At 34.7% G+C, this 13361-nt stretch overlaps 1 protein-coding gene across 1 annotated transcript in view; it reads left to right on the top strand.

Moving 5' to 3' along the window:
* LOC106146920 (putative uncharacterized protein ENSP00000383407) overlaps positions 1-7490 on the top strand; it is a 24307-nt gene extending 16817 nt beyond the window's left edge. The window contains exon 5 of the mRNA XM_013505892.1: positions 7323-7490. Coding sequence (XP_013361346.1) covers positions 7323-7412 — 90 coding nt within the window. The 3' untranslated portion in view covers positions 7413-7490. The remainder of the gene's footprint in view (positions 1-7322) is intronic.
* Positions 7491-13361: the final 5871 nt, after the last annotated feature.

The raw sequence follows: 13361 nt of genomic DNA, 5'->3' as shown, positions 1-13361 counted from the left end.
AATGTTATTTTTTTAATTCCATATTTTAGCAAAAACATACAACACTTGCCTTTCTTGAGTCTGGCTTATTTTGTTTGTTTTAGATGGTGATCTCTAGTTCCATTGGTTTTACAGTAAATGACTTGATTGAGTCATTCTTTATGGTGGAATGATACTGTATAGTGTATATACCACATTTTCTTTACCTATTCATCCACTGATGGGCACATAGACTGATTCTGTGTCTCAGCTATTGTGAGGAAATCAGTATATTTTATGAGGATCTCTGAATGATGTTCAGTACCTGAAGCATGAAACTCACTGCAATGCAGACAGCTGGTGAGCACATGTCTACAATGTCCTGTGTGTTTTCACATGCAGAGGCCAAACTTGGCTCAGGCCTGGTCTTGGAAGTCAACAGCCTCCTGGAAAAATAAAGCTGATTTATGTTTCCCATGGGACTGATATTCATTATAGAAATTGTTCAAAACTGTTCAAACTTAGAAAGGATTATGATAATGAATAACATTTCTTCAAAGTAAATATTTTCATATGGCCATTTTAGTGACTATCAGTAACATAGGATGAAGCTCACAGCATATTTTAGGAGCTATAATTATCCCAGACCATGTCTACAAAATATAATTTAGACACTAAAACGTTCAGAAGAAAAGATTTAAATATAAACTGAATCCTCAGAAAGTACTCAAGCAGACATGTTTCCTTCCTGATCTTCAAATGAGAGCGATGGTCTCAGGCACGGAAAAAGATCCAGGGGCAAGAGAGGATGTTCGTGGAATGCTTTCTCCAGGACTGACTTGCTCCATGAATATTTCTGTATACTTCTGGGATAAACTTACTAAAGGACTAGGTTTGAAGGAGAAGTGCCAAAAGAAAGAATTTAAGCAAAGCAATCTGCTTAGTACTGTGATCATTACACTGACCATAAAGAACATCTTAGGGCAACTTGACTCCCAGCATTTAGTTCTGTGTCTTTGCTCTTTGTTCTTTTTGAGCAGCATTCAGTTGATGGCTCGAACCTTTTGTAGCATATTGAAAAGGGTATAAAATATGCAGTGATACAGACTTCGGGCTAATATATTTTCAAAAATGTTGCATGCCTCATTTCTCACGTAAATTTTTAGGTTGCAGTCAGCCTTCAGAGCATCATTCATATTCATGAGAGAAAAGAAGGATAACATTTATTACCTTCGCAGTTGGTGATACTATGCACTGCCAAGAAATCTTACCTAGGACTAAACCAGTACATTCTCCCCCTGTGCACTTTTAACAGGAAAAATACTGTTAGGGGAATAACTTAATTAAAAATAAATATGTACATTAAGCATGCAGGTATATATCTGTATACATATACATACACTTTCCCTGCTGTGACAATTATTAAAATTTTAGATTACTCCACACTCAATTCAGCCAGTTTCTCTCTTGACATCATTTACCATGGAAACTGCAAGATTCTGTATTTGAATTCCCATTCTCCTCTATACTTAGGGATAGCCATGGGATCTAGTCAGGGCCAGTGAAATGTCACAACCTCAATAGAAATTCCCAGGGAGTGTTTCATTTTCAGAAAAGGTAAAAGGGAGAAAAGAAAAATATAATCAAAAGTATGAAGCTTTGTCCTTTGCCCTCTTTCCTCCCTGGAGCTGGAGGAAAGATGAGTAGTGAGTTAGCTGCCATATTTCAACCTTGAGGTAAAAGCACACACAAAGAATGCTGGGAAGGCAGGAAACTGCACCCACATTGCTCTGCCTCCATCTGGACTTTTATCTAATAGAAACGTAAGTCCCTAACTTAGTTTAAGCCACTATTGTTATTTTCTGAGTTTCTCAAGGCTGAATATTTTCTAATTCATCCATCTTATCTTTAAAGCTGTCACTTTGCTGGTGCCGAAATCTATCTGCTGCATCCAAGCAATCAGACAGAACTGTCTAAGGACCAGGGTGGTGTCTAGACTCATCTCTGCGTGCTACAAGAACTAGAAGACTAGACTCCTTCTTCCACATAGAGTGTAACTAGTGCATCTAGAATTAGTCATTTACCCTTAAGATGAGAATTAGATTAATAAAAATTAAACATTGGCATTAATATAGATTTAAAACTGTATCCATACAGCACACCTTTTTGGGAAGTATAGGCAGAGTGGACCAAGGTGGGACCATTTTGTGGTGAGCTTAGCTTCAGACATGGCAGTCACTGAGTTACTGGAGGAACTGTGAGGTTATTAACAATCAGGAGAGGAAGTTCTGACTTAGATTTCATCAGACTCATTGTAAATAGTTCTAAACAGATATGTGAACAATCTATAAAAAAAAATAAAACAAGACCAAAATGACAGATTTTTGTTTCAATAATACATGTACATGTTAACCAAACAATCATCTTTAGGTATGATGTTCATTCAGAGATGAAATAATGATATTGTGTTCTTGACCTATGTTTCTTATTTTTTTATTCATTTATTCACTCATTTATTTACTTTTTTAATAGTACATGTTTGCAATGAACGTTTACATTTCTTGTGTGGAGTTGGTGCATGTGCAGAACACTTCCTAAGCCCATTTGTCATCCATTTCCTTCCCTTCCTGCCCGCCTTCTCTCCCTCTCTGGATCCTTTTCCCACTTGAGAAAAATGTTTCTCACTTCCTAACCATTGTAATAGGTTTGACTACTCTATCAGATATCTACCGAGGCACAGCAAACTTACTCCCAGATGTCAGAGCACAGAAACACAAATAATTGCTACCTCACGGCTTCGCGGATGTGGAGTTTGGGATTGAGACAGCTGGGCATTTTCAGGTTGGAATCTCTCATGTGGTTGCAGTCAAGACTCCCCACAATGAATGTAACCATGATGGCATGAACATTGACTGATAAAAATAAAACAAAAGCAGAATGACAGCAGAAACAATGTCAACGAAGCCTTAACAGGGTTGGAGGATGTATTTGTAACTCGGTGACATAGTGCTGGGCAGGATACGCACACTCATCACTGGGGGTTGGTTGGTGGTTTCGGTCCTTCCATGTTGTCTCTTCTTGGGGCTGGTTGAGTGTTCTTGTAGCACGGCATCTGGTTTTCTCAGAGCAAGGACAGCCCAGAATGCTTTCTTCAGACCTAGTCCAGAAGCCAAACATCAGTTTCTCTGCTTTGTTCTGTTAGAAGCAAGTTCCCAAATCTACCTCTTACTTAAACCGTGAGCATTATGATGCAACTTTTGAAACAAGCAGTATAAAATAAATTTGTGGACATATTTTAAAATTATCAGAGCTACTGATAATATGTTATTGTTATAGGTAATAATGTTTAAAGTTATATGTTTTGATAGATAGAAGAGTTTTCCTACCTTTCAAGAGCAAGATTATAACTCACTTGTAGTTAACAATAATTGTTTGTTAGAAGAATAAGCGAATCTCTCTTAATAGTAAAAGGCATTGAAAATAGCACTTTACTTAATGTCACAGGGACATAGAGTGTTCATATTAAGTCCACATCTTTTGTGTATGGTGAAATGAAATTAAGATGACATTAGATTTTCTCATTTTCAGAGTCATATTTCACATCTATGAGAAGTATACTGTCTCTTTCAAATCAAAGCAAAGAGTTTAAACAACCCTCCATTTTAACTTTTACTTAAGTAGTCAGAAATGCCTCATTGTTTCAAATTAATTTATGAATGAACTGTTATTTTCTAGTTAAATTCTGAAAGCAAATGTGTGTGGGTGTTTTCCTTCCTGATCACTTAAAAATACAGAAGACTTATTCCTTAGCATTTTTTCCACTCACATTTAAAACATAATTATACAATTCAGAAAATGGCTAGAATACACATTCTTTTAATTTCTCTTGCACCAAACACCAACTCCAGTATTAGCTGGTGTCCTTGAATTATAACACAAGCTTGAAAATATGGCCCAGTCCTATAAGAAGCCACAAATAGTTGCAAAATAAAATCCATTCACTTAGTTCTTGCTACCATCATTCAGCTATAAGGTCAGTTTTTCACTTCTTGACTCTGTTCCTTGGTTATAATTTGTGGGCTAGAAACTGAAATTTTTCCTCGGCATTAGACTATATAATAACCTAATTTGCCTTATCTTTATGAGAGCCATAACCCTTGACCTTCATCTTGTTTAAACTCTGTGTTTACATCTTTAGATGTAAAATGGTAATAATAAAAATGTGCAAGGGTTATCAACAGTAAATGGAGCAAAATAGGTATACTAATTCCAGAAGATATTTAAAGAACATTTCTTTTATTCTTATCTCTTTCTCTAAATTTGTCTTAACCCACTGCAGAATTTCAATAAAAATTTCAGAATAAAATTTTAAAACTCCTTTGTCTTAATCTACTAAGCTTGCTATAATGAAATAGCTTAAACTTCATAATTTATAAACATCAGAAATGTGTTCATCACAATGAAGACTGGATGGTATTTGGTGAAGTTTTGCTGTCAGATTCAAAGATGGTTCTGTCTTGTCAAGTCCCCTCTCACATTTTGGAAGAGGAAACCTAATTCCCTTAATTTCTTTTATGAGAGCACTAATCATATTTGAAGGTGAAGCCCTTATGACTGACATAGTGTCTGTCTACCTCTTAATGTTACCATAGTATGCATGAAGTTCTAATACATGAAGGACTGGAGGGGGCGGCATTCGAATGATAGCACCCTTCTGTCTCTGTCATAAATTCTGGTAAAGCCCATTGCTGCAGTGATGAAATGCCCTAGGTATAAACTGAGTTTGATACCAAGTACAAAGAGTTTTTTAAAGTAGGAGCTGACAATAAAATGCTTACACTGGCAGATACCCGTCAAAGTACTCCTGTTATAACGGGAGATATTAATTGATTCCAAATTATATTCAACTTTTGTTTAAACTCTAAATTTCAAAAGTGAATATTCAGTATGTATCAAATAATGTAAGTCACTGAAATACAGAGTAGATTGCTTCATACGACTAACCTTCTTCTGGATTTTAGATCACAGATTGGAACTGCAGTAAATGAGCGGATGTGGAGGGAATCTAATATATGTAACATGTAATGTGAACATATGTATGTTATGTATTCCCACATTCCATGTTCACCTTCATGTATCTGCAGATGAAGCCATTGATGAAACATTAGTCTGCACATTTTCATAACAGGATAATTATTATAACCAAGATAAGAAATCCTTTCTCTATTATTTTGACAACTTGGTTGCATTTTATTTTGTTTTATTTCTCAAATAATGTCAATGTCAGTATTTCTTTTTCATTTTCTTGTGATAGAGGGTGACTGAATACATGTTCAGCCTGTTGCCAATGAAACAGTGAGATAGTTTCCTACATATTTCCCTGTTTGAGTGGGTTTTCCATTCCTTTCTCATCAATTTTCATTTACCTATTTATTTATTTAGAGACAAGGTCTCACTATGCAGTTCAGCCTGACCTTGAATTCACTGTGTAGCCCTTTTGTTTTTTCAGCAGCCGTGTGGAAATGTTTCTAGAGAAAACATAATTTTGTCATTCTAAGAAAAGCATAAAGTGATTTCTTAAGGATTAAATGGTTAGGTAAAAATTTACCCTAGAAATTTAATAATTTCTCCTGAACAGAAGGAAAATTTCATAATATCTAAAAGTGTATCTTTTTAGTGTGCCAACTCCATGACATTAAAATCCTCAGATTGTATCAAGCACCTCCTTTTCCTTGTGGAGCTATTGCTGAACAGAAGTTCATGGAAAGGATAAGTTTTAGAAAGTCTGGCAAATTTCCAGGACAGTCATGGACACTAGTGACTATCAAAGACTTTGGACTTGGATATATTGTTTGTCCTATTTATAGCTCTTGATTGAGACAATTTGCAAGAACACTGTAAGTTAAATTATACAATTTATTTGATCATAATTTTGCAAAATGAAACTCTATAACACAAACTTATGGCATTTCATACCAATAACCACCTTCCATGAATTGTATTTCCTAATGTAAGCATGAATATAATATGTTTATTTTAATGTAGGCATGGTTATTATTTTTATTCAGAGCTCATGTTTTGAAAAAATAATTAACATGTTATTGACATTTAATTTTTTAAAACAGTGTTTTCGTGCTCAGCCATTGTTTTGTCTAAGGAATGATAGCCATACTAGAACGGAAAAATGTGCTATTTAAATATTCTTTCTCTTCCCTGTAAAATTATTGAGCTCTGATCTTGGTAGTTTTCATGCCTTCTGAGTTTTAATAACTAGTTTCATTTCAAAGAGCTGTGATGAAAAAATGAATGAATCTCAGTGAATGCTAAAAATAATTACAAGTGAAACTAAAGACATGCATTTTTGAGCACTAAGAAATACCTTATCTAGTGAGAGAAGTAGGAAAGCTGCACTGAAAGATCTATACCACTGACTGCACACTCAAATCATTAAGTTCACATTAGCTTGTCCCAGTTCCTCATTTTTGAAGTAAACTGTAGCATTAGGAAAGATTTCCTCAAGCTCTAGTGATCTGTGATTTACAGTAGCCCATTTAAACTTTGTCATGATAATTTTCTAAGATCTAAAAATGTATGTGAAGTAACAGAAGGAGACTTATCTAGTCTAGTACTTATCTAGTCTCATCTCCATGGATGTATTTGAAGAATGATGAATTCCTGTGATCCAACTTCTTCTTTTATAGATGAAGTGTAGAGAAGTGAAGTCATTTACTAAAGTTTTCATGATAGTCACAGAGGAGAGTACCAAAGCAGCACAGTCATTTGTCTCCTAAGCAAGGCTGCTTATTTCATCAGGTTTTCCTGATATTTCTCATTTATTTCTTATATATAAGAAAGAAATAATTTATAAATACAAAAGTTGAATTTTTCTATGTTATTGCCCATACCCATAGCTTTTGTTGTTAGAAATCTAATAGGTACTTAATAAAATTAATTGACATATTACTTCTCAAATTACCCACAGTTTTTGACCAGGAAATCAAGAGAAATGTGTGCCCCAGAGGAGAAATACTCTTATGAACAATTAGAGAAACTTTGTCAGAATTTCAGGAAACAGGGAGATAGAGCTGCAGCTGGAAGAGGACTGAAAATGGAGGGAGGGGGAAAGGAGAGAGGAGGGAAGGGAACATAAAACAGAATGAAGATGTACTGTGTCACATACCAATACCCACAATAAAAGCAGTCATGTTTTGCAAGCATATATTAATTTTAAAAAATTCGGAGTAGGGAATATTACACAGGAATTAAGAAGAATGCTGCTTTGGTGACTTGTTCCCTTAAACTGATACAACCTCATGCCTTTGCATCTCCAGTGAAATCCTAAACAGCTTTTGCCTGCTTGGCAGGGCTTCCACATTCCGGCTGACTTGCCTCTGATAGTGGAGAACAGGAGCAGCGTTGGTTCTGCCCACAGAAATGCGGAAAGATGGCTATGAAGTTGCAGATTCTTCCTGCAATCGAAAATAGAACCCAAGTGGCCTCTAAAGAACACCTGTCCTTTTACATTGTCAGGAGGCATCTTCCTTCAAACCCTGAATCAAACACCTCAAACTCTGCTTGAGAAGAGGAGAAGGACCTGCAAATTTGTTTTAGGACTTGAGTATATAGCTTGTGTTACATCGTGGTGTAACACTATTACCTAAAGGGAATTGTTAGTTCAGTGAAGTTATACTGCTTAGGTGTTCAAATGCCTGATATCTTCTAGCCACGCACACTGATGGCGCACTCCCATCTAATGTAGTCTTTCTTGCCATGAATAACCATCAAATTTTATTTGTACATATCCTACGATGCAGATTAATCTTTCATTGCAATACATTTTTGGTCAAGTGTTCAGTTCAAATATGTTTCTGAGCACTTTAAGGCAATGAGATGTGTAAAGCCATAATGGAACCCAAACAGCTCACTTTCTAGAGGAATGGATAAGCACCCTGACTTGTGACTGTCTTTCTTAGCACCTGCATTAAGCAGACGAAATGTCTCTTTCTTTGCATCTACCAGACGTGCTCAGTAAATAAATGTGTTAAATAAATAAGTAAATAAATAAATAAATAAATAAATGTTATAAGCCTATAGGAGAATATATTTGATTCCATTAATTCATTCAATTTCTTATTCCTTTAATGACATTTTCATTGTACCTAGTCCCTTATTAACTGCTGATCCAGTATTAATTTCAGTTTCTATCACTAAAAATGTTTTTAAACTATAATCAAATATGAATATTTAATATCAAGATGGCAACTTTCCTTCTTTATTCAATACTTTATTTTCATAAAATTATTTTCAACTTGTCTTTTTGTTTAGCTGCAGTTCCAAGAAAGTGGTGAGATAAACCTCTGAAACGAAATGTTTTTTTCATGTTTTTATATTGACTGACTGGAGTTCAAAATTTTCTTGATTTTATTACTGTCCACTGAGTTGCTAAATGTTAACTGGTCATTGTGACCTTACAAATTATCTTTTTAGAGTATGTTTTAGGTCCTGAAGAGACAGGTCACTTTGTCTAAAAAATTATAGTTATAGATTTTGTACTTTAGTAATTTACTGTTTAATGCTTATTCTTTATTTCTGTTATTTTTTCTTAGAAATGTAACTTTCTCTTTTGTGTCCAATCTTCAGATACTTTTCCTCTTAAGTAGGAAGGAACAAATTCATAATAGAAGAACTGGGTAGTTCTATCTTGACAGAAACAGATTTATTTATTGAAAAACACACTCTAAATAATCTTTAGCCTTATAAAGATTCTTCCCATTATAGAAATAGTATATTACTTTTATAACTAGTACTGCATTATTCTATAAGACACTATAGAAAACTTCAAAATAGGTATATAAAATAAATAAGCCATTTATACTGTGTTTTATACATTTTATACAAATATACATTCTGATTTTGCACTTAAAATATTTTGAATATAACAATTTATAAAGCCCTATGGACTGGTACTTTTTCAAGAACTAAGCAAATAGTTACAAGACTTGGAAGTTCAGAAGAATTGTCAATGCAAAATACCTGAAAGTTTCACTTCAGGTTTTTTTATTACCTGAAATAAAAATAGAAATAATTTTGAAATAAACCAAATTTTAATTTAAAAACTCTATTCTCTCTTCTATGTAAGAAATTATATAAAACAGATTTTAGGTGACCAGGGATTTCTATTTTAATACTTATTAAAGATGACACTACAGAGAGAAGTTTTTCTGTGTCTGAAAATTAAGAACTGAAGAAAGAAAGAGGGAAGTTTTTTGCTTCATGTTGCTTTTTCAGCATTCTTTTTATATTGTGGGTGAAGAAAACAGACTTCAGACTGGCGATTTGGATTTAGTGAGTCTTAGTAAGGGTCAGTTTCTCCGTGGGTCAATAAATCTGACAGTATCTGCCTGGTGCTTGTCATCTGTATTAGAAACCCATACTGATTTTTCAGATCAAAAACCTCAATGTTGGGGTTGGGGACTTAGCTCAGAGGCACAGTGCCTGCCTGGCAAGTGCAAGGTCATGGGTTTGATTCCCGGTACTGGGAACAAAACAAAATAGAACAAAACAAAATGAAAAAACCGCTCAATGTCTTTGGTCTTCACTTGGTTGTCAATATTAGATAACTAGTTCTGAAACTTAGTAAGCAAGAACGTTGGAAAATATGAGTCTCATTTCAACTCCATTATTAATAAATTATTGTCTTTGCTTAACCCACCTAGAATTTCTTCACTTTTTAAATAGGCCAGAAGACTAATTGTCCAATAATTTTCATTCCAGATCATAAAATATGATTATAAGATAACCCAGGTCAATCATTCATTGATGGCATTTTCAAAACTTTAACCTTAATAGTCAAGCAAAATGTCAGAAAATGAGATATATTTATCTTAGCATTTCTAACAAAAATTTTACATTATTTAAAGAAGTGTGGCCAAATGAAGAAAGCTATTTACATTTATATATAAATATAGATGAAGGATACAGTACTTATATATTAAATATATACATAAATATTACATTGATAGTCATATTTTCAATTTGAATGGAGATTTGCATCTTTGAATGGACCTTGAGTGCTTGTTTGGAGATTCTAGCCGAGGAGCACTGCTACTCCTCTACCTTTGGCTGAGAAACAGTCCTCCTCTATCTGGGGTGGTCTTCTTCTTCGACCAGGCTGACAACTTTAGGAGGGACACACATGAGGGAGGAAGGGGCCACCCACCTAGCCAGCCAGATCAGCTGAACCAACCTTGGCCATCAATGAGGTGACGGATATCACAGCCAGATCACCCTCATATAACAGACTTACAACAAAAGAGGACTTATTTTTAAGTACAACAGCTAAAATAAAACCAATTCTAGACTTTGCAGTAGTTTCCATGAGAGTTTCCAAAGATGGAGACAAAGAGATTCAAGAGACAATGTGAAGGTGAAATTCTACACACTCTGCTTTACAGAATAGGCAGCTAAATGGATGCAAATGGCATTCACTAAGTCAAAGAAGACTGAAAATCATGTTTGGGAAAAGTTTAGAGGTCTTGATTATACTTATAAATCATTCTAAGTAGACTGGTGGATATGTGAATCTGACACTGTGAATAGAGGCCTACAAAAAGATAAAAATGAGGTAGTAGACATATAAATGACTTATGAAAAGGGGTGTGTGTGTGTGTGTGTGTGTGTACACACGCATATGCACACAGGGAGAGAGTGACAGTGACAGTAAATGAGGGCCTGGAAGCAAGTCCTAAAGGACATTTAAACATTTAATTTCAAGAACTGGAAGTTGTGAGCCTATGTACAGATTTAGAGAAGAAACAACTAAGAAAGGCAAAAGGGCAGCCTAGGTAACATTGTCACAGGAGTCCAGAAAAGGAAGCACTTCTGCAAGGGGACTGTGGTCAACATTGCTGAATATGAAGACATGAAGGGTTTGAGACTGGTTCATTGAACCACAAATGGGATGGTGAAGACAAACAGTGATCGAAAACTAGATAAGGTGGAATGAAAGGATGGGAAAGTAAAGGAATGATATGAAAGAAAGCATAGATAGTTAACTATTTTGAGATGCATGTTTATAAAAAGGAGTAGAAAGAGTGATGTATAAAAAAGCAATGAATAATGGATGAGGCCAGAGAATATCTCAATGCTTTGGAAGAATTTATTGAAAAAGAAGATGGGCTGGAGGTGTAGCTGAGTGGCACAGTGCCTGCCTGACAAGAATGAGACTCTGAGTTCAATTCCCGGTACCAAAAAAGAAAATAGTAAAAGTTAAATATAGAGAAGACAAATGAAAATGGAAACCGCATGTGTCACTCCCTTTAGGTGTTACAGTGTATTTGGTTCAACTTACTCTACAGAAGCCTCCTTGAAGAATTCCTATAAATTCCTGGTCTCATACGTAGTATTTTCCCCTTCTTTCTCTTCTTGGACACAGATTAGTAATTCTTCCAGGAATTCCAACTTTACAATTTTCACAGAGATCGTATCCCTTTCCAGAACTTTCTTTTTCCGGTATTCCTATTTTTGTTGCTCAGGTGATAACGTTTTTGACTATTTGCTAAATTCAAAACCTTCTTCAGAACTTTATGTCAGTTTCCTTCTTGCTAATGAGGCTTCAGGTTTAGTATTCTCAGTGAAGTGCCTTCTAAACACCTGATCTGAATTAATGAACCATCCTCAATATCCTCACCCAATCAGACTGTTAATTCCTAGCCTAGTACATTTTATCTCATGTTTTGTGCTTGTTTACATATTTGTGCTCTATCGCCTTCCTCTAGAATATAGACTCCCTAAAAGCAGTGATCTTCTCGCACTCATTTAATGTGACGTCCCTAGGGACAGTGCTTAACTTACAATAATACTAATTAAAGTTACTTGTTGGTTGAATGCTGTTTCATTTATGGAGAAGTTTTCTCAAAATATATCTAGAATTAAAAAGAATATGATTATACATTTTAGTCACATCCTGTACAAACGTAAATGTCATATTAGAACACCAAGGTGAACAAGGTTATTTTAAATAGATTTTAGAGGGTGTATTTTTAAGTTTTCACAACTTTTAAGAATAATAATATCAACTCTAACATTCATCCCTTAAGTATGTATTATCTAAAGGCAACGGGATGATGTTGTCCAGAAAGTACCCACTCTTACATAAAACACTGTTATGTATAATCTGTTTGGTATAAAATTATATGCATAAAATCAGAAGCATATTTATATTCAGCAAACATTTATTAAGTCGTGCACGATAATGAGTACATGGAGTTAAAAACTGACTAAAAGGTAGTACACTGATTTAGTAACTCAGAGACAAGCAAATGAATAAAGACACAAAAATTAACAATATTGTGCTTCCAAGTGGGTATTTTAGAGTGTGAACAAAATAAGAGGGGGCCAGCTTGATTTAAAATCTCTGGGTCATGAGATCTCATACATGAGTTTAGGCACCTTCCAAATGCTTTTTCTTCCTCCTGGGCAGAAGACATTAGTATGAAGTTCAATTTCCCTAGTACATAATACCTTTTCCCATGCAAGTCTTTTTCATAAAGAAAGGAAAGACAGCAGGCAGTTTTCAGTGCCAGAACTTCAGTGGGGTAATTAAGCTATGGCTGTAGCAGGTGGAGGGTACCCTAAGAAAAGAAGCACAACAAAGAAAAAGTCGTTGTGCAGTGTCAGCTTACTATTTCTGCAAGGAGCTAGAGATTAGCAAACAGCTCTTCCCAAGTTATTGGAGGTCTATAAAACTGAATAACTCAGAAAACACTGAAAAGGGATATTGAGAAAATACAAAAAAAAAAGTAGCAATAGAAAAATCTATGGAACCAAACATGACCTTTGGAAAGAGAGGGAAGATTTTGCATATCTATAAAATCACAACCCTCTAAAAAGGTTAAAATGATTTCAGAATTTTCCCATTTACTGAATGCAGATAGGTATAGGTTGCTGTGAAGAGACATCATACTTCCTACTTCAGTGCTATTATGCAGAAACAGAATGAGCTTATATTGGTTGTCCAAAGTCGTTCTTACAGACCAAAAGAAAATCTGATTATAGATACTGGAAATGTTTGTATATCAGAGAGCTTTATTTCCAAATATTTCTCTGGGCTTATAGTCTTTCTCAGAGGATTGGCAAGCACTATTATAAATATTTCTCACTCAAACATTAATGAAGAAGCAAATCACTTGCCTTTTTAATATGGCAATATCTATTTAGCAGTCATTAATCAGCTGTTCAACGAAAAGAATAAGGCAAAAGATGAAGGGGAAATGTGAGATTAGAGCTTTAAGAAAGCAAATATGTACTTATAGATGTAAATGTAGATGTACATATGTATATGTTGTGTGTGCATATGTATAAATATCAGTTATATATGTATGTTTATATATTTATATATGTAT

This window comes from Chinchilla lanigera, unplaced genomic scaffold, assembly GCF_000276665.1.
Source record: "Chinchilla lanigera isolate Chin_1 unplaced genomic scaffold, ChiLan1.0 scaffold00006, whole genome shotgun sequence".
Taxonomy (NCBI): Eukaryota; Metazoa; Chordata; class Mammalia; order Rodentia; family Chinchillidae; genus Chinchilla; species Chinchilla lanigera.
Note: the sequence above shows the minus strand (reverse complement) of the source record. Positions and strands in the feature narration are given on the sequence as shown.